Source organism: Silurus aristotelis (genome assembly GCF_946808225.1).
Source record: "Silurus aristotelis genome assembly, chromosome: 15".
In the NCBI taxonomy this organism is placed as follows: Eukaryota; Metazoa; Chordata; class Actinopteri; order Siluriformes; family Siluridae; genus Silurus; species Silurus aristotelis.
The window spans coordinates 20,558,683-20,579,764 of NC_139588.1; the positions used below are offsets into that span (position 1 = coordinate 20,558,683).

Genomic DNA, 21,082 nt, shown 5'->3' on the forward strand with positions numbered 1-21,082 from the left:
ACAGGCGTACCAATTACATAAAACTGCCTTCAGTCGTCTCAGGTCGATGCAACACATACAGCTCTTTAAAACTTCCTAATTCAACAGCATATAAATTAAACAGCATCTCTTATGTGTCTAGTGTTGCACCTGGTCTCATTTGGTACTCTGTTTTTTTTTTAACTCGTCTCAATTTTAGAACAGTTTTACTGAAATTTTCTCATAAACAATATTCCCCTAACATCACATTCCCCACAATAACCCCCTCAAAACCTGTATTTTATTGCCTATAGATTTGCATCGAGGTCAAGAGCCCAAAAAAATAACCCTTGGGTTGTTTCGTGTATCAGGTCTGGTGCGAAAAGTGATTATGACAGACTTTTGTATATAAAAACAAACAAAAGGATTTTGCAGAGACACAACCAGCCATTTTAAATAATTGATTTTCCACGAGTGACACCAGAATCGTGCTCTGGTTCGGGGCAGTCGAATGGTCAGTATTGTTGTTATAGATTCTTTGATACTGTAGCAATATTGTGAGCATGTCTGAACACACATCAGCTATCCTGAGATCCTTATCCAGAGCGACTTACAATTATCGCATTCATTCAGCTGAGCGGTTGAGCATTGAGGGCCTTGCTCAGGGGCCCAGCAATGGCAGCTTGGTGGTGAAAATTTACACTCACGATTTTCTATCTAATCTACTGAATCCATCCACTTTCAATGATCCAGTGCCCATTGTAGGCTAAGATTCATGTTCCTGACTGATAGAAATAGAACTTTTGGGGTTCTTTCTCAACGGGAAGTGGTAGCTCAGTAGATAAAATGTTGGAGTTCAGATCAGATGGTCATAAGTTTTTAGCACTTAAGCCATTTGATTAAACCAAGCTGTCACTGCCGGGCTCTTGAGTGAGGGTCATAATCTTTAATGGCAAGTAGAAATGAGACACTGGTGTACATTAGCTTTTACTGTCGTAGCCTTGTGTGTCCTGGGATGCTTTCGTGCTCACTGCATTTGTAAAAGAGTGTTTATGAAAGTGTGAAGACTTCCTGCTAGCTTAAACCAGTCTCACCATTCATCTCTGTCTCAGACCTAATGCTTACAGAATGTTTTTTGTTTTTTGCATCATTCACAACTGCTACTAAGCGAATCGCTTAATGTGTACGTATTGAAGGCAGAGTTTTCCCGATTCAACGAAATCTGAGGTAAAAAGCATGAGTAACTATGCTATGAGTAACAGTTCTGTTATAAATAAATATATAGATACACAATAAGTATGCTAGAAAAACCTTGTGTGCACTTAGCGCATATAAACAGCTACCTAGCTAACCATACTGTATCAAGCTAGCTATAAGATTTTAGCCTAGTTTCCAGCCAAGACCCTGGAACTTTGAATTGCTAGGCTAGTTATCGTGACTGTGCTGCTTTTATATTTTTATGAACACATAAGGATTGTTTAGCATCGGCGACACTGTGCTCCTTAGCCGTACAGCAATCACCCCATGCGTACGAGCAAGCTCGGCTTTATTACTGTACTTTCACGGCTAATTGCTCACCGATGTAAACAACTAATTAGAGCTGCAGTTCCACCTCTCTGTGAATCACTCGTTAATTCGGTCATATTTTTTGATGCACTTAAGTGCCTATATTGCACTCCGCAGTAATTAGCAGGTTAGCGTGCACCCTGTGCTAGCCGAGGCATCGTCGATTGGGGGTGGGGAGGAGGAGTGTTTGTCTGGCAGTGACGCTGTTGCTCTTCTCGCTTCCTGTTTTTTGTCCAGCAAAAACTAAATGAAAATAGTTTGTCATGTCTAGCCGGAGGGAGAGAAAGCGGCCGATGGGCCTGCTTTAGAAATCGCCTGCTTTGTTTTTCTTTTTCGGCCGCACGCTTTCTGTCCTGAGGGGGCGTCTCATATAGGGTACTAGACATAGTGTGCTAAAAGAATGAGAGCTGCACCCTGTAGGAATGTATTTAATATAGCTCGCTAGCTTTATTATTCTTCCTTCCTCGAATCCCCCATCTTTTTCCATTCCTCCTTTCCTTTCATGCGTTTATTTAATCACATCTTCTCTTTCTTCTTTCTCGCTTTTCTTTACGTCCTTTTTCCCTTCATCTCGGAATGTGCTTCACTTTTTTGCCTCTCTCCATCCCTGCCTTTATGTTTTTTTCCTCCGATCGTTATTCTCTCCATTCGCTCACTGTTGCTTTACTGCATTCCTTTATGTCCTTAATCCTCTGCTTATCTTTTAATTTCTCGTTGCTGGGATTCTTCCTTTCTTTTTTTTTCTCTCCATCCGAACTGGTTTCTTTGTTCTTTTCTTTCTCTTAGCTCACTTTCCAGCCTTATTCCATCTATTAATCCAGCTAGTCAGTCACTCAGCATGCATGTCAATAGGCATCAGACTGACTGTCAGTTATCCCTTTATCTGTCAATGTGTCTGTCTTGTCTCTTTGTCCAAGTGACCATCCATTCATCTTTCTTTTTTGTCTCATTGTTACTGACTTTCTTTTCTCTGTGTTTCTCCATCCAACCGTTCATCCACCCAACCAACCATCTATCTATCTTTTAATTGTCATTGCCTGTCTGACTTTCTTTTTCTTTATTCTGTTTCTGTCTGTCCATCCCTTCATTCTTCCAACCCTCCACCCAACCCCCATCCATACATCCATCCGTCCAATCATCCATCTATCTGTTTATTGTCACTGCCTGTCTGACTTTTTATCTTTTTCTCCATTCATCCATCCATCCATCCATCCATCCATCCATCCATCCATCCATCAATCCATCTTTCTATCTATATCCCAATCTCTATCTATATATATCATACTATATTATTACTGTAATAAACTCGCTGGTTCCGCGCTGGAAAGAGAGACAGGCAAGCGTTTCTTTCATTTTCACCCACACATTCGTGAGTCGAGACGCCTTTTCTGCTTGACGTCCACCAGCCCACGCACTCGCCGGCCGGCACGTCTTTCACCGGCAATCCTTTCGCTCGTCACTGCTTGGTGTCTCTCTCCCCGAGGATGGTGTCTCGCTCCTCTTTATCGCCATCGACGGACTGAAACAGAGTGGACTGATTAGGTGCAGGTGTTTCTTATCGCTCGTTCCATCCGGCTCCGCCTTTCACTTGCTCACCACTGGCACAATTACTATGTATATACTATATTATATATTTCTTTCTTTTAGTCTTCCTCTTTTTCTGTTTTCCTACCATTCCTGTTTCTCTTTCTTTATGTCCTGTGCTCCTTTATGTGCCCTTTTCTAATTCTTTACCTCTCTCTTTCATACCATTTTTTACTCCAATATTCTCTCTCTCTCTCTCCCACTCTTTCTCACGCTCTCTATTTATTTTTTTTCTGTATCAGTCTTCTCTTTTCCTATCTTTCTCCCTCTTTGTGTGTATGTATGTGAGATGTTCTGTCTCTTTGTATTATGCTGAGTAATAGCCAGAGGACATTCTCTCTCTCTGTGTGTGTGTGTGTGTGTGTGTGTGTGTGTGTGTGTGTGTGTGTGTGTGTGTGTGTGTGTGTGTGTGTGTGTGTGTGTGTGTGTGTGCGTGTGCAAGCATGTGTGAGCGCTGCGAGTGTGTGTGCCTGGGCTGGTAAGAGGCTGTCAGTGGGAATGTGGTTGCTGCTGTTACATCAGTGTGACTGCTGAAAGATGAAGAGCGTTTCAGCATGCCCACACACACACACACACACACACACACACACACACACACACATACAAATACACAACATAAAACATCCAGTCCCAGTAAGCATGTGTTTGTGTATGTCAAAGGACATTCTTATGCCATCCATGTAGTTTGTAGTGTGCGTGTGCGTGTGCGTGTGTGTGTGTGTGTGTGTGTGTGTGTGTGTGTGTGTGTGTGTGTGTGTGTGTGTGTGTGTGTGTGTGTGTGTTTTCCAAAGTTGGATCTCACCTCATTTACATTTAAATATGACCTTATGACCTGCTATTTGTAATTGTGTCTGTATTGTAGCACACAGACACACACACACAAACACACAAACACACACACACACACACACCTAACCCTTTCTGCATTCAGGTGTGATCTCACATTTTACACCAAGCCACAAATCTACCGCTCACGAAATGACCGTGTGTGTATGTGTGTATGTGTGTATGTGTGTATATGTGTGTGTGTGTGTGTGTGTGTGTGTGTTTGCACATGACACTGTTTTCCTGACCCTGTGCTCTGGTTTTTATCTTCCAGATCATGTGTCTGTTGGTGGCCTGGGTGATAGTTTCTACGAGTACCTGCTCAAAGCCTGGCTCATGTCTGACAAGCAAGACGAAGAAGCCATGAAGCTGTACTACGACGCCCTGAAGGTGAAAACCACCGACCTGCGCGCGCGTGTGTGTGTGTGTGTGTGTGTGTGTGTGTATATGTGTGTATATGTGTGTATATGTGTGTATATGTGTGTATATGTGTGTATATGTGTGTATATGTGTGTATATGTGTGTATATGTGTGTATATGTGTGTGTCTTTGTGTGTGGGTGGATTAAACTGCAGCTTGCATGCCTCTCTTCATGCCTTGAATATCACAACGGAAACATCAAAAGCCCTCAATAGGGTATGTCTCAATTCACACACTTGCGTACTAGACACATTTAAGTGTGTGTAGCTGTCAGCGAGTGAATTCGAATGCAGTGGCTCAAACCGAGTGCTCAGGAAGTAGAGATAAGCGTATTCAACACTGCAAGTTGAGCTGTAACACATGACACATGACTTGAAACCATCCCCAGCTGAAACTTGACACATGGGAGCCGTTTACAGGTAATAAAATCCCCACGCAAGACAGTCCAAATGCGAATGAATTATAACAGCAAATCCAAGAGAGGACTGGAATGCAGGCAACACTTAGTATGTTGTCCTTTAAAATGCCCAGACAGGAAGTCAAGAGAATGGTTCAACACTCATATAGGGGGCGTGGTAGCTCACTGTTTAAGGCTATGGGTTACTGATCGGACGGTCAGGTATCAAGCGGCCACTCTTGGGGCCATTAATAAAAATTTGAAAAAGTCCATTAACCTCCTGTCCTCAAGGGGTGCTGTAAGATCGCTGACCCTGAGTTCTGACTCAGTTTCCTAACATCACTGGGATATGTAAAGAAATAACAATATAGATCAATATAGTATACTAAAATAAAATATTAAAATATTAAAAAAAACATAAATAATGTGGCGACACATTAAATTCTATGGCGCTAGTCAAAATTGTTAGCATGAAGCACCGGTGATGTGTTGAACCATTTGTAAGTGCTGTAGCATAAGCGATACTAGGAACTGACTCGTTTAACAACAACGTTTTATGAGGTCACGTATGCAGAAGAGGGCAGGTAGCACCATACACCACCCAGCAGATGGAAAAGTACTATGTAGTGCACTACTTCCATGTGGTTTGAGAGAAAGCTTCTCGTTCTAAAACACAGGATGTGGGTATTGTGGGTATTTTTCAGCCTCTTTGCATACATGTAAAGTTGTTCGTTAGTGTCGCTGTGTGCAAGATTCAAAGAAAGCTGCAAGAGAATTAGGTCTTTCAGTTTTATTGCAAAGATTCTAATCTTCATCTCTGTCCTCTCTATTTCTCTCGTTGTTCCTCCGACCCGTCTTCCCGGTACATGTCCTTCACCTGGCCATTTCAGATGTGTTCTACAAGCCTCCTCATCCTCCAATCAGACATTTTAGTTCTGCTCTTTACTGAAGTAATTCAGTCACTTTAAAAAGAGTCCTTCGCTCCTCTATTTATAGCGGCAGACTTTTGAGGCCCAATAGGGAAAATCATCATACTGAATCGAGGACATTTAGAGCTGACATATCTTAAAGAAACAGACCGGCGTTTTCGCATTTCACAGCACTGAGGAGAAGAAGAAAACCCGGGAAACTTCAAATTTCCCTATGCATCATTGAGGCATCAATATAATTGTATATAAGAGACCTAGTTTTTATCTATTCTTTTTTTTTTAGTTTTTTTCTCTGAGATGAAAGTCATTCTTCCACATATGGGTTTTATTGTGCACAGAAAACACTACATTTTACACTAAAGCCTAAATAAAAACAAACAAATAAGTAAATCTATTGCTTCACTGCTTCAGCATAAAAACCCATTCTGATTTTGTGAGGCTTATTTCCACGTCTACTTCATCTAGTGAAAGCAGACCCTTTGTGTTGTAATGCACAGCATTATAGTATATATTCCCGCATCCTGTCAGAATATAAATAGCTTGAACACACTAATGTTTTCTTGCGTTGTTACACTAATGTCTGTCTATCCATCCATCCAGTCATTGGTAATGTCCAATTATTTATCTGTATGTCTTTTGTCTATTTATCTATCTATCTATCAATTAATCAATCAATCAATTAATGAATCAGTGTCTCTAATCATTCACTTGTCTGGAACAGGAAGCAGTTGTCCTAAGGGGGTGGTGGCCCAATCTAACATTCCTCTAGTGGGTCTGAGGAAAGTATTGAAGCCTGTCGTTAAAGGGCTGAGTCAGCTTTCACTCAGACTAAACACATGTAAGGTCAGGCCACAGATATCCTTTGCGAAAGACATATTTATTAGTCGTGTCAAAACATGATATAGAATATTATTGCAAAAGCAAAATGTGTTTTTTTTCCCCTCCACTTGAATTGTCTATGCAGTAATGATTCTCTGATTAACATATAGTTAAAATTGGACAGAATATGCATGTTTTCTATTCTTAAAATATGTCTCACACTGCCCCACTTTGTTTTACACTGCCCCACAGTGTCCGACGCTGTCCCACGCTGCCCCACACTGTCCCACGATGCCCCACAATGTTTTACACATTAAAGCACTCCTTTTATATTTAAGCTTACAAAAATACTTGAAACTCAATTTAAGTTTCAAAAATAGCTATTAAAGTTCTTTCTCTGTTTTCTCACAAGTTTGAGAAATAACCAGTCTGACAGCAGACCCAGACGTATGTAAGAGGACGAGACAGGGAGAGACAGCGAATTGTTTATGCGCTGGGATTTGTTGCCCTTGCTGCAGGAGGACATTTCAATCGAAGCGCTCCATGTGGGTGATTTAGGCAGAGTAGATTGAAATTTGTTGTCGTTCTGATGGAAAAATGCGACGCAGTCACACAGCTGTGGCCAGAAAACTCTCATCGCACAGCCTCGAGACGGCCTTTTGTGTATCGGCACACAGGCGTCCGCCCACACAATATAAGTGACTCCTCAGACTCATCATTTCACACAAGGACAAAACCGTTTCGCCTCGTCTCCTCTCTTTTCAACTCGTCTCATATTGATTCAATGGTTTTAATTCTGGTCTCATTTCGCTCCACTTTCTGTCCACAGGCTATTGAGACGGGTTTAATCAGGAGGTCGAGCAGTGGTCTGACCTACATCGCAGAATGGAAAGGCGGTCTTCTTGAGCATAAGATGGGGCATCTGACTTGCTTCGCTGGGGGGATGATTGCGCTCGGGGCTGACGGAGCTCCTGGCGACCAGACAGGTCACCAGATGGAACTGGCAGCCGAGATCGCACGCACGTGCCACGAGTCATACGCCAGAACCAGTGAGCACAAATTCTCTAAACTTCTTTACACTCAAAACTGTCTGTCTGTCTGTCTGTCTGTCTGTCTGTCTGTCTGTCTGTCTGTCTGTCTGTCTGTCTGTTTATCTATCTATCTATCTATCTATCTATCTATCTATCTATCTATCTATCTATCTATCTATCTATCTATCTATCTATCTATCTATCTATCTATCTATCTATCTATCTATCTATCTATAATATCTCCTTTGCTTGTTTGTCTACCGCTCTCTCTGTCTCTGCCTTTCTGTCTGTCTCTATCTATCTATCCCTCTATCTGTACATACATACATATGCAATCTACAGTGGAAACATCCATCTATGGTGATTGCTAGTGGGCATGCCTGGTTGCCATGGTTTTACTGATGGCACCAAATCAGTGCCATTGCTAGACCGTAATAATTAAGGACGAAAAATTTATTGCAGCTTTGCGATATGCAGGTAATGATCTCATTATTTTTATTATTATTATTAATAATAATTAATAATAATAATATCATTATTATTATTAGTAGTAGTAGTAGCAGCAATGGTCTATTATAATGGTACAATATTAGCAGTAAAGTTCGTTTTATTGGCGTTATCTTTATGAACACGAGCTACGCAGTGGAGCGAAACATTAACCGCCGCTCAGTGCTGTGTGACTGATGATTGGTGTGTGGGACTTGTGTGTGTGCTGCTGTGGTGTGTGTGTAGAGCTGCTGGGAGGAAACAGATCAATAACTGGCTGTGGTTCAGCACTGAAGAAGGGGATAAGGAGTTTCCCTGCAGAGCCTGTGGCTCTGTTCTAATCCGAAAGGTCACTCCAAGTGCACAACATGAGTGTAGCGTGGGACAGGGCATAGTCCCAGTAATGCCAGATTATCCCTCAGATCCACTGCTATTAACCTGCTTTTTCTCTCTCTCACACACACACACACACACACACTTTGATCATTCAGCTGTGTCACATGACCTACAGTTATACAGTTATATTAGATGACCAGACAGCAAGGATTGCTCTGAGGCAAAACATTTATATTTAAAATAGGTTTCATTCTAACGTAACAGAAAATAAAATAAAAAACTCATCGTCCGCAAGCCACAGTGTGTTTTCTAACGGATGCTGCATTTGAATCTATAGATCATTTACAGTAAAGGCTTTTGGCAGACGTCCTTATCCTTAGACCTACAACAGAGGAGGTGAAGGTTGAGAGTCTTGCTTGGTGGTGCTGGGACCTTGTGACCTTCTGAGTCCAATGCCTTAACCACTCAGTTACCACTTTCCTATAAATTCAACCTTATCTTGAGGGAATTACATTTATCTCATTCATACAACTGAGCATCTATAAGGGTTAAGGGGTTTGCTCAGGGGGCTCAAGAGGGGCCGCTCGGTATGGCTGGGATTTGAACTCATGACCTTCAGATCCAATGTCTTTAACCACTAAGCTACCTTCTTTTCACCACCTCATGTTTAAACAATCACTAACTGCTTTTTTATATTGCATTGACCTTGATGAGAGAGAAGAGAAAAACGGTATGTAGATTCATTTGGATGTCTGCACATATGGTGGCATTGAGAAATGAAAACCTTAAACCTTGAAAAGAAAGCGAGATATAATTTTCCATCTGAAACCGAATGGCTGTGTGTGATTTCCAAAATCCGAATCGAAAGGGGGCGTGGTTATAAGATACTTTAAAGATACTTAAAGATTCATTCATTCATTTTCTCCCGCTTATCCGTAATTCGGGTCGCGGGGTCAGCAGTCTAAGCAGGCCCCCGCCTTCGACTGCTGCCCAATCCTCACAGCACCGTCCCTTACGGTCCCTCCTGCAGGTGGTGAGCCCACGGGAAGGCGGCCCTACGTCACTCCGACGTCACGGACCTTGATATTTTCCTCGTAAGGGACCCCCGGAGCATAGAGGGTTAAGGGCCTTGCTCAAGGGCCCAAGAGTGGCAGCTTGGCGATACCGGGGCTTGAACCCCAGACCTTCTGATCGGCAACCCAGCGCCTTAACCGCTGGAGCCACCACTCTAATACTTAAAGATAAGATTTGTATTTATTTATTCAAGATATTGATAGAGAGACTGTAAAAAAGGGCTTTTTACTTGTCACATGTACATTAAAGCACAGTGAAATTCTTTCTTCGCATATCCCAGTGATTTTCAGAAGCTGGGGTCAGAGGTTTAAGGGCCTTGCTCGAGGGCCCCAAGAGTGGCAGCTTGGAAACAATGGGGCTCGAATCCCTGACATTCTGATCAGTAACCCAGAGCTTCCACTTCCATTTCTCTCTCTCTCTCTCAAAATAAAAAAAAGAGTGCAATAATAAACATGTTTATTATATATTTTATTTATTTTATATTTCTCGTTTCACATCGCCAAGTGGTTGAATCCTTGATCCTGATTGGTCTTCGTGTATATTAATAAATTAGGGCTTAATAAATGTTTTTAGTGCGCTGTTATTGAACTAGGGAAATATACAGTTTATATTTGTTGATGCGATTAAGTGTTTCTGTGAGTAGGCGTTTATTTATTTTTGGAAAGACTCTCCAATGTCGTCTTTTTGCCTCAGTCAGAGGTAAAGCGGTCTTATTTGGTAATAAATAAATGCTGTAGTCATTGGCACATTGTTTTGGTACAAGATAAATAAGTAAAAAAAAAAACAACAACAAAAAAGCATCGGGATGTGCGAAAGGAAATAGTCATTTCTCGTGCTGAAGATCCACTTCACATCATCCTCCTGTTGTTTATTTTCTTAATTAGTTCATGTTTCTATTCCTGGCTGAGTTTCCCATAAATCATGCACAAACACTATATAGACACAACGTTGTTGGACACCTGCTTATAAGATGAATGTGCTTTTTGAGTATTCCAGTCCACATTTAGTCCCCAATTTCCCTTATAATACGCTCCACTCTTCTGGGGAGATGTTCCACTCGATTTTGGAGTGTGATCGTAGAGATTTGTGTGAGAATCATTCAGCCACAAGGGTGTTGGTAAAGTCAGGTACTGATGTAGGTGATTTGAGGAGGCCTGGAGTGTTTTTCTCTATAGCAGAAGATCTTCCACTCCAGCCCATGTAAAGCAAATCTTCATAGAGTTGGCTTTTGTGTCATACTGGAACATGTTTGTAACTAGTAGATCAAGTGAAGTGAAAATTATTTATGTTGCCACATCCAGAGAAATGGTATACAATTGAGAGAATCTTAGAATGGAAGGACCACATATGACTGGAAAAGTCAGGTGTCCCAATACTTTTGCCAAAAAAATGAACGCTGTGGTAAAAAAGCCAGGTACTTTTTGTATTAAGAATTTAATCCCTCTTAACATTAACATCATGTTCAGCTTTGTAATATAATTCCAAGATGGCCGACCTGTTATTGTACATTGTTTATATTATGTCTGTGTCTGTGTTCTAAACTAAATCAGTAAGCTCAGGATATGATTTGAGGCAGATTTCTACACACAATTTTACATATTTTGGGTCTAACATCCATTAGCTGCATTCAACTTGCACCTTTAGCACTAAACAATCTGCCATAAAAGGAAAATCGTACTTTTTTTTTGATAATACTATCAATTGAAGCTTTGTGTAATGCGACATTTCATCCTACCCAAGAAAAACGTTTTGCTCACGGTATACTTTTGTGTTCTTTTCCAGACCTTAAGCTGGGACCCGAGGCGTTCAGGTTTGACGGCGGCGTCGAGGCAATCGCCACACGACAGAATGAGAAATACTTCATCCTGAGGCCAGAAGTCATAGAAACCTACATGTACATGTGGAGGTTCACTCATGACCCCAAGTACAGGCAGTGGGGCTGGGAAGCTGTTATGGTGAGACCCTGAAAAATGGAACGCTCCGATATACCTCTTAACTGTGTGTGTGTGTGTGTGTGTGTGTGTGTGTGTGTGTGTGTGTGTGTGTGTGTGTCCGTCCAGATGCTAAGATCCAGCATGGTGAGTGTGTGTGAGTATGAGAATGTGTGTGTTTGAGATCGAGTGTGAATGACTGTGTGTGTGTGTGCGTGCAGACAAACGGTGCACTGCAGGGGGAGTGTGTTTTCACTGTGTGAGTGTGTGCCGGCCCCGAGCTCCGAGCGGCTCTACGGGGCGCAGATTGCTGAGTTCTCACATGCGTGTAATTGTGTGGTAACAACATGAGAATAGCTCACAGCTTCACAGGTTTAGTGTCTCTCTCTAGCGCCTTAACCATTCCTCTCCTCTTTTTTTTTTCTTTTTTTTAAAGAGAAAAGAGGTCTCCATCTTTTGATCTTGTCTCGTTTATTTCTTCATCACAGTGTGCAGGCTCTGTCTCTCAGTCCGTTAATTAAGCGATGGGAATCCTGGAGTTCCCGACCATGACCCCGACCATTATCGTTTGATTTAGCATTCCTCTTCTTTGTTAGTTTACACACCCATCTTTCCATGACCATACAGGTTTACTCATGGTTTTCTCCCTCCTTCTTGAATATATTTTTTGACCATAATAAATTTTTCGGCCTTGTCCCTTACACACTGAGATTTCTCCAGTCTCTCTGAATCTTTTGATGATGTTATGTACTGTAGATGATAAGATATGGAAAGTTTTTGCAATATGACATTGAGGAACATTGTTTTTTTTAAGTATTACACAATCTTTTTACGTTCACAAATTGGAGACCCTCTGCTCATCTTTACTTCTGAGAGACCTTGCCTCTCTAAGACGTCCCTTTAATAGCTAATCATGTTACAGACCTGATGTCAATTAACTTAATTAGTTGCTAGATGTTCTTCCAGCTGAATATTTTCAAAATCACTGTCTTTTTCAGCACTTTGTTGCCCCAGTGCCAATTATTTTGAAACCTGTAGCGGGCATCAAATTAAATATGAGCAAATTTTATGCATAAAAATGTAAAATTTTTAAGTTTAAACATCGTTCATGTTCTATTGGGAATAAAATATTGGTTCATGTGATTTGAGAGTATTTTGGTTTTAATTTTATTAAAATTTAAAAAAGAAAGAAATAGTTGTAAAATGTTGTAGATAATCTACTCATATTGTTGTTCATTTTGTGGTGTTTGTTTTCAGGCTTTAGAGGCGCACTGTAGGGTGGAGGGAGGCTACAGTGGAGTGAGGGATGTGTACAGCAACACTCCCAACCACGATGACGTCCAGCAGAGCTTCTACCTGGCTGAGACGCTAAAGTAAGTGTTTTTATATACACACAGACACAAACACAGGAGTCAAGTGTGGTGTGTTTGTTTTGGCTAACAAACTGTCATGTTACACTGAAGTTAAAACTGAAATCTACACAATCACACACACACACACACACACACCCCACAGTGTATGTGGAGACAGAAGTTCTCATTATTCTCCTTACAGTTGTTCACTGTGTGTCTAAAAACAAACTTTTGTCTTGCTATCCTCGTGGGGACGTTCGCTAATCACGAACACTTGCGTTTGTTTGTTTTTATTTTCCTCTGTTTTTACTTCAACCAAGAAGAAACTTTGCCTTGTTTTGGGATTTTTAAAGTAAAAGCTGAAATGTGGAAAACTTACCTCAGGTCAATGAAGGTCAAAGTGGCTATGTAGCTCAAGGTCATAACCATCAGATATATTCTTAAGGGGACACAAAGAAAGTTAGAGAAGTAAAAGAAAGAATGTTTCAGTTTATATTTGTGCTTGTAGATTTTAGACTGGATTTTAGTCAGAATGAACAGACACATGCACAAACACACACACACACACACACACACACACACAAAAAAAAAAACATGGAAAAACACTTGTTTGGGGTAGTGGTTGTTTGTACTTTGTGGTGACGTGGGTGGGTGTGTGTTTGTGAACTAATGATCCTCTGCGCTGAGGATCTCACTTTTGTGATCCACACATCTGGAGAAAATGCCTCCTGAGTCACTGCTAGGCATGAAGGAGTTTGTGTTTACTCTCTGCTGTGGGAATTATTGTGTTAGCAAAGTTGGCACCTCATGAATCCAATTATACAGCTGTGATGTATGTGTGTGTGTGTGTGTGTGTGTGTGTGTGTGTGTGTGTGTGTGTGTGTGTGTGTGTAGTAAGCCTGTTTGAGTGTGTGTCTGTGTGTGAGTGTATGTGTGTTTGTGTAGTAAGCCTGTTTGAGTGTGTGTCTGTGTGTGAGTGTATGTGTGTTTGTGCGAGTGTCTGTGGGTGTGTGAGTGTATGTGTGTGTGTGTGTGTGGGTGTGTGTCTGAGTTGGAGTGTGTGTGTGTTTCTCTAAGTGGGAGTGTGCATGTGAGGGGACGTATTTGAATGTGTGACCCTGCCTGATTACATTCTCTCCCTCTCCTACTCGAGTGTGAGGAAAGACACTTGAACTGTGTGTGTGTGTGTGTGTGTGTGTGTGTGTGTGTGTGTGTGTGTGTGTGTGTGTGTGTGTGTGTGTGTGTGTGTTAATGATAATAAGCAGTGTGATCAGTGTTAGCTGAGCTAATATTCAGCTCTACAGTGTCTCTCTGGATCACACACCTCTTTTCCTAATCCTCTGGATTGCACTTGGACCACATCGCTCTGATCGATCGATCCCGGTCCAGATGTTTCATACAGATGTCTCACATGCACACACACAGTAGAAAGCTATGTTGTTTGTGTCTGTATCCTGCTGTTTGATGATGAGCTCCGTGAGACAAAAACAACCCCCCCCCCCCCCCCCCCAACCAACACACACACACACACACACACACACACACACACAGACGGTGAGAGCGGACAGATGAGCCAAGTGAATCTTTCCCACAGACAGAGCAAGGGAGCGTAATGAAGAAAGACGGATATGGAGTTGCACGCACAATGTCAGCGCCTCCTCGGAGACGGAGCCCAGCAGCGGCAGCTCCGGCTTCTCAGTTTATAGGCTGTAAATTTCAGCGAGTGTCACCCGGCAGTCCGTACACAACCCCTGCATCCTTCTGCAATCGACATGCCAGCAGCGTGTGTGAAACTTTACACCATCGCTCTCCGGTGCGGCTCTAAAGACGTCGCAGTCTTCTCGGTTGAGGGAATCATAAATTTCAGGCTTTCATACAGGGCCTTGATGCCGATGCGTCCATAACATTTATAAAGTCCGAGGACAAAAGCAAACGGTCCTCTGAACTCAACACAGGAAAGGACACAACACAACAAACACCATGTCTCATAATACACTATATGGACCAGAAGAATGGGACACCTGTCTTTTCACACATATCTGGTTCCTCGTCAAACTGTTACCTCAAAAATTTTGGCGCACAATTGTATCCACCTTTTTCTTGCGGTTTTCCGTAAAAACTAAGGGTGGAATTTCCGTTACGCCGTAAACAATCGTTCGCTGCAGTGTAGCTACACATTCATTGCAAGATGTGGATCACACGCAGACAGAACCTATTTAATTAAAAATTAAAAAAGTGGCTGCGCATAACAAGAAGCATTTTTTGCTACTTTGTTGATTCAGTTGACTGTAAGGCACACAGTAATAAAGTCGGTCATGATTATATTACATTTTTAGTCTTTTCATTGGTATAAGGTTATTAGTAGAAGCACAATCTGAGCTATCGAGTGTTTTACATCAAAAAGCTACTATACGAGGGAGGTAAAAAAAAATTTAAAAAGTAAGAAAGACTGTTACTTCTGTAAAGAATCGAGGGGGTGTCTGGATAAAAGATGTCTGGATAAAGCCATCTAGATATAGGGCATCTGAATATAGCAAGTTTGGATATAGGGTGTCTGCAGATAAGGATCTAGAGTGTCTGTATAAGGGTGTCTGGACCTAGGGTGTTTGGATAAGGGCATCTTGATATAGGGAGTCTGGATCTAGGGCTTCTTTATATAGGTAGTCTGGATCTAGAGTGTCTGGATAAGGGTGACTTACCTAGGGTGTCTGGATAAGGGCATCTTGGTATAGGGAGTCTGGATCTAGGGTTTCTTGATATAGGGAGTCTAGATCTAGGGCGTCTGGCTCTAGAGTGTCTGGACCTAGGGTGTCTGGATAAGGGCATCTTGATATAGGGAGTCTGGATCTAGGGCATCTGGATATAGGAAGTCTGGATCTAGGGTGTCTTGATAAGGGCATCTTGATCTAGGGTGTTTGGATCTAGGGCGTCTGGATCTAGGGTGTCTGGGTAAGGGTGTCTGGAAAAGGGCATCTGTATATAAAATGTGTCTGGTTAAGCGTCTGGATATAGAGCATCTGGATAAAGGTATAAAGGCACCTGCCATGCTGTAAATGTGAAGGAGTAAAGCACCGCCGCATCGCTGTTACACGAATGCTGAAACCCAATAAATCGTGAAATAAATCAGCTGTAGGAGGAAAATGAGGCAAGAAATGGAACAACTGTGGAGCTTGTTTCAACATAAATCATTGCGTGTTTGATTAATTTTTTTTTTTTTTTTTTGCATTTAGCATGGACTCATCTGTGTGTGTGTGTGTGTGTGTGTGTGTGTGTGTGTGTGTGTGTGTGTGTGTGTGTGTGTGTGTGTTTCAGGTATCTGTACCTGCTGTTCTCAGATGACGACCACCTGCCGTTTGAGCACTGGGTCTTTAACACCGAGGCTCACCCGCTGCCCGTCATAAAGCGCGAGAAAGAGAGCCCAGTCAGGAACGACCAGCTGTAGCAGCACAGCGCTCGCCATTCCCCATGAAGCCCTGCAGGAATATCTGGGGAGCGGTGGTGCTCGGACCTCTAGTTCCGATCTCCAGCAACAAGGCTAAACACCTCTTCTCCACCTTTTACAAACCTGAATATGTCCTGCAGGTTTCGCTGGGGTCTCCCAATCGTTTAGAGATAGCAGTGTGCATGTGCTGTCAATCTCCTAAACCACCCCACCCCCTTTTCCCTCTTCTTTTTTTGTTCTCTTTCTGAGCCTCGGAGGTCCGAGTGAGCTTCTCTCCTCTGTGAGGAGATCGGACCATCTCCACTCGCATTTTTTTATTTTATTTTTTTCCCACATTTCTGTCTCATCCTCACACGAAGCCATAATTTCGGCCAACAGCTACGTTTTGCTACGTGTTAAAAATGTTTGTTGGATTCCTGATCGTGCATAGTATATTATTTTGATTAAAAGTGTGCAGGATCATTTTGTTTTTTTGGAGGGTTTTTTTTTTGTCAATCACGACTGCAAGGTAGTGATCTGGAGTTAACTAGTGCCTTTTTAGCTTAATGACCAACTGTTTTGCTATTTTAAGTAAACAACCGACGAAGCTTGGTTTGGGACGAGTGTACGGGGTTTTGGGATTTCGTTATTTCCAAATATTTTATCCCCCTCTCTTGGTTGTCTGTTGGAATTCCAGGAAGAGGAAGACATTCAGAGCCTGAAAGATAACTCGGATGACGTGATTTGGACGCCAAGCTACAAATCTCACAAGGGCGTCCATGTTGGATTCGATCACGGCGTACGTCAGTGCTTCCTTCTCTCCCTCTAGTCGTGTCCTGGTTCAATAACAAAAACTCTGACCTTTCTTGTTTACTCGATCGAGCGTGGCATCAGACATGTAAATTTTATTATTATTAATTTATGACTTTTGAAGTGTTTCGCTTCATCAGCGCACCGATGAAGGACCTATCCTCAGTGAAGATGATGGCCGCTATCGTCATACGGTGGTTCCAAGACCGATGGACAACGACAGCATCAATCAACTAGACTGGACCATTACGTCTGAATGTACCATCAAATGTGAAGTGAACGTTTTTTTTTTGTCGTTTTTGTTTTTTTGCCTGATCTCTTTTATTATTTCTGCTTTCTTTTAGCGTGAAAGCACAAAAATTGTTATTTGTTGATCTTGTTTGGAGAAAGTGGATGAAACTTGCTGGTGTGGATCACCCAAAGCATGCGGACGAGATGCGAAGAAAACAGACACACACATATACATACACAGACAAAGACACAAGGGTAGATTACACTGGATAAAACATTTTCTCCCACACCCACAGACTGACAATTACGGTGGAAACTGCCCCGGATGGTAAAACCTGTCGAAAAAGCCCATTAGTGTGTTTGTGCTTTTCGGCATCTTGTTGAATCTGTGCTTTGCTGCAGTTTACACCGCCTCTGCATCTGCGTGTGAGCTTCCTAATCTCCCACCTCGCCAAAAACCTAATAGTCAAGATATGTTTGTTTCTATAGTTTTTCGCTGGAGCTGAAGAAAAATCGTTTCCATAAATACAAACATTAAATGAGTACATTTATTTACATTGGCAGACACCCATTACCCAGAGCCATTTATATTCATTTCATTTATACAAGTGTTTGAGGGGTAAGGGCCTTGCTTAGGGGCCCAGCAGTGGCAGTTTGGGGATTTGACCTTGCAACCTTCTGATCAGAAGATCAACAGTCTTCATAATCAAAATTGTGAAGAACCCTAATTTATTTATTTATTATTTGTGAAATTATATTAAAACTGATTTCAATTAAATTATGTTAAATTTAATATATAATAAATTATTGTAACATTTAACCCTTACATTTAAAATTCACCTTTACCACCCAACGTTGATTAGTTTACACAGACTGCACATGCCGAAGTGTTTTATATCACATGATCTGCAATTTGCCAATGATAAAAAAAATAAAAAAAATTTAATGTAACATTACACGTTTGTTATAGCAACTATTAATGGTCATTCCCTCATCATCCTCCTATTCATCCTTTCTTTCTGTTTAAAATTATTAAGATATAGGTAAAGAATTTCTCCGAGACAAACACATACAGCTGACTCTTTCCGAAGATATCCGCAAGTCCTCAGTTCTCCTCCAATCAACACTTTCTGACCAATCAGACACCAGCTATAATATTGGACCAGCACTTATTTTCTAAATAAGTGAAGCTGTATTAATGTCACTTCCTGCTTTCTGTCTGTCGAGCTTTGTGAGGTGGCACAAATGCAGGGTTTAGTTTTAGACTCCCAGTCATAAAATCTTGCAACAATGCATTTTTATTTTTATTTTTTTTAACCCAACTTCTAATCTGAGCTAATGCATAAATATAATAAAAATATAATATATATTATATAAAATTGTATATTTATAATTTATACAATTTGAAAATAGTTTAGCCTCTCCCCTCCATACCCTCTCAGGGGGAGGTCCGATAGCTCGGTGTATTAATGAAGGGGGTGCGGCAAATGCTTCTGGTTTTCCAAGATGTCCGTCCCAATTACAATGCGTTGCTTATTGACGGTACTACCAGCAAGTCATACGTCCTACTAAACCACATCAGCATCAACTGGGGGGATTCTGAAGTGTCATCACCTATTTTTTTAAACACAAAAAGACATTAAAGTGAGTCTGACATTCAGTATACGCCAGCTTTGTTAGTGAGACAGCTCCAGTGTGAAACTAGAAGAAACTTACTTTGCACTTTAGACAAAGTGCTGATAATTGTGTAGAAAATTGTATGTTCGTTTTTTTCTTGGAACACAAAAGTCATAACAGTGAACATTTTGTGTCCGTGTGAAAAGAGAGAGAGAGAGAGAGAGAGAGAGAGAGAGAGAGAGAGAGAGAGAGAGAGAGAGACCTTCCTACCACTACATCACACCAATCACTATCAGTAGCATTGAGAATTTTGTATAAACACATTCCGGATTTAATTTAGCACATTAGCATCAAATTAAACCTTCGTTCCCTTTACAGAAAACAGGTCTGGTGAATGGTAGAAGACAGACCAAGATCATATCATATTGTAACATCCAAAGAGCAGCAGATGCCGATTTCCCAGACCAAAGTCCAAATCTGATCGCCTGTGAGTCCAAATATAAATTATTAGCATGCTAACATCAGCCCTTACAAGCAGCAAGGAAAAGAAATCTAAATTTTTTCCCCCTTAATTCAACAATGAGACACAGTGTTTATATTATATTATATATATATGTTTTCTTTTTCATTTTATGAACATTTAAGGCCATTATATAGATCTAATATTTTTCAACACTATGAATATAAGGACAGAAACCTCTGAACAAGTGTTACAGTTTAAAGAATTCTGGTATTATTTCTAGAAGTTCTAATAGATTCGAAAGCAGATCAAACTGCATCACTTGTATGGTTTTCTGTAATGAAGCTCTACTGTGTTTAAAATGTCGTGTATTTGATGTGTTTTTCAGCACATGTTTGAGAACTTGTTCTTGACTTGTTTCCCCTTAAGTAGGGTTTCTTCTGGGTTCTATGGTTTCCTTCCATCTCACAAAAATTGCACATTTATTGCACTATATGGACAAATTTTGTGTACACCTGACTGTAAGATTCATATGTGCTTCTTGGACATCTTATTCTACATTTAGTCCCTATTTGCAGTTAGAAAAACCTCTACTCTTCTGGGAAGATGTTTGACTAGATTTTCAACCACAATGGTGTACTGATGTAGGTGAGGAGGTCTGGGGTGCAGTCAGCGTTCACATTCATCCCAAAGGTGTTCAATAGGATTGGAGCTCAGGTTTGGGTCTCCTAGTTCAAATGAAGGGACATTTCACACGACTGTACAAGTTGTGCCTCTAAATTCACGGTTTGGGAAAGAACCACATACTGTATGATTGGAAAAGTCAAGTGTCCCAATACTTTTGTCCATTTAGTGTAAATGTATTGGCTAATCAAAAATGCCCAGCAAGATGCTAGCAAAAAGAATATATAACATATAACAGGGCTGATAAATTTCTGAAGAAATTAGTTTATTATATATGAATATAACAAATAACAATGCTATTTAACACAAATTGCTGTCGAAATACATCTGAAATGCCTCAAATATCCGAATTCATATAAAATGTTTGACATTCAACACCCCTCTGTTGTCATAACTGATTATTTGCCGCTTCATTAGATACAGAATGCTAGCATAACCTGACAAGCGCACTAGTTCTGCCGTCCTTTCAGCTGGAGATTAAACTATGAAGGCGATGTTGTGCTGAATGTTTTACGTTGTTTGTGAGTCAGTTTTGTGTTACCCAAACACTGAATTGTAAGTGTGTACTATATTGCTGATGATCATTCCATTGCACATTGGTGTTTTTGTCTCTTTTTTTTAAAATCATATGCTGATTTTTAATTTTAATTTTTTTTTGAATTAGGGGTGGATTTGGCTCTGTCTATAGTGTGTATTTTTTTTCTTTTTTTGTCATTATTTTATTGTAAAAATTCCATTCTGATAAACGGTCACTAGACATATATATAAAAGAAATGGGGGGGAAATGAAATTGTGATCTTTGGGAATCAATTATATTAATGAGCAGCAGAAATCTTTTTGATAAACTATATTTGTTACACTTCTATTGTGAATAATAAAAAAAAGAATCTTTTCATATAACATTGTGGTGAAGTTTTGACTCGGATGGTTCTTGGGTGATGTGTAAAAGTGTGCGTTTATAGTGTTTGGAAAAACTGAAATGTTGCATTGTCACGATGCCGAGCTTTTCTTCTTCATAGGTGTTTATTGGTATTCAGCAATAGGAGGTTGGGGGCAAGATATTTAAAAACAAATTACCGTAATTTCCGGACTATAAAGCGCACCCATACATAAGCCGCACTCACTGAATTTGACAAAGATTTTTATTTTTA

At 40.8% G+C, this 21,082-nt stretch overlaps 1 protein-coding gene and 1 long non-coding RNA gene across 2 annotated transcripts in view; both read left to right on the plus strand.

Moving 5' to 3' along the window:
* man1a1 (mannosidase, alpha, class 1A, member 1) overlaps nucleotides 1-17,032 on the plus strand; it is a 123,166-nt gene extending 106,134 nt beyond the window's left edge. Inside the window, exons 8-12 of the mRNA XM_083562512.1 lie at nucleotides 4,208-4,323; nucleotides 7,328-7,547; nucleotides 11,208-11,380; nucleotides 12,614-12,729; nucleotides 16,021-17,032. Coding sequence (XP_083418638.1) covers nucleotides 4,208-4,323; nucleotides 7,328-7,547; nucleotides 11,208-11,380; nucleotides 12,614-12,729; nucleotides 16,021-16,150 — 755 coding nt within the window. The 3' untranslated portion in view covers nucleotides 16,151-17,032. The remainder of the gene's footprint in view (nucleotides 1-4,207; nucleotides 4,324-7,327; nucleotides 7,548-11,207; nucleotides 11,381-12,613; nucleotides 12,730-16,020) is intronic.
* A 1,106-nt stretch (nucleotides 17,033-18,138) lies between these two features.
* LOC310737855 lies at nucleotides 18,139-20,831 on the plus strand. The gene is made up of 2 exons (XR_014536901.1): nucleotides 18,139-18,985; nucleotides 19,024-20,831. It is a non-coding gene; the product is annotated as an uncharacterized lncRNA (long non-coding RNA).
* The last annotated feature ends 251 nt before the right edge of the window (nucleotides 20,832-21,082 follow it).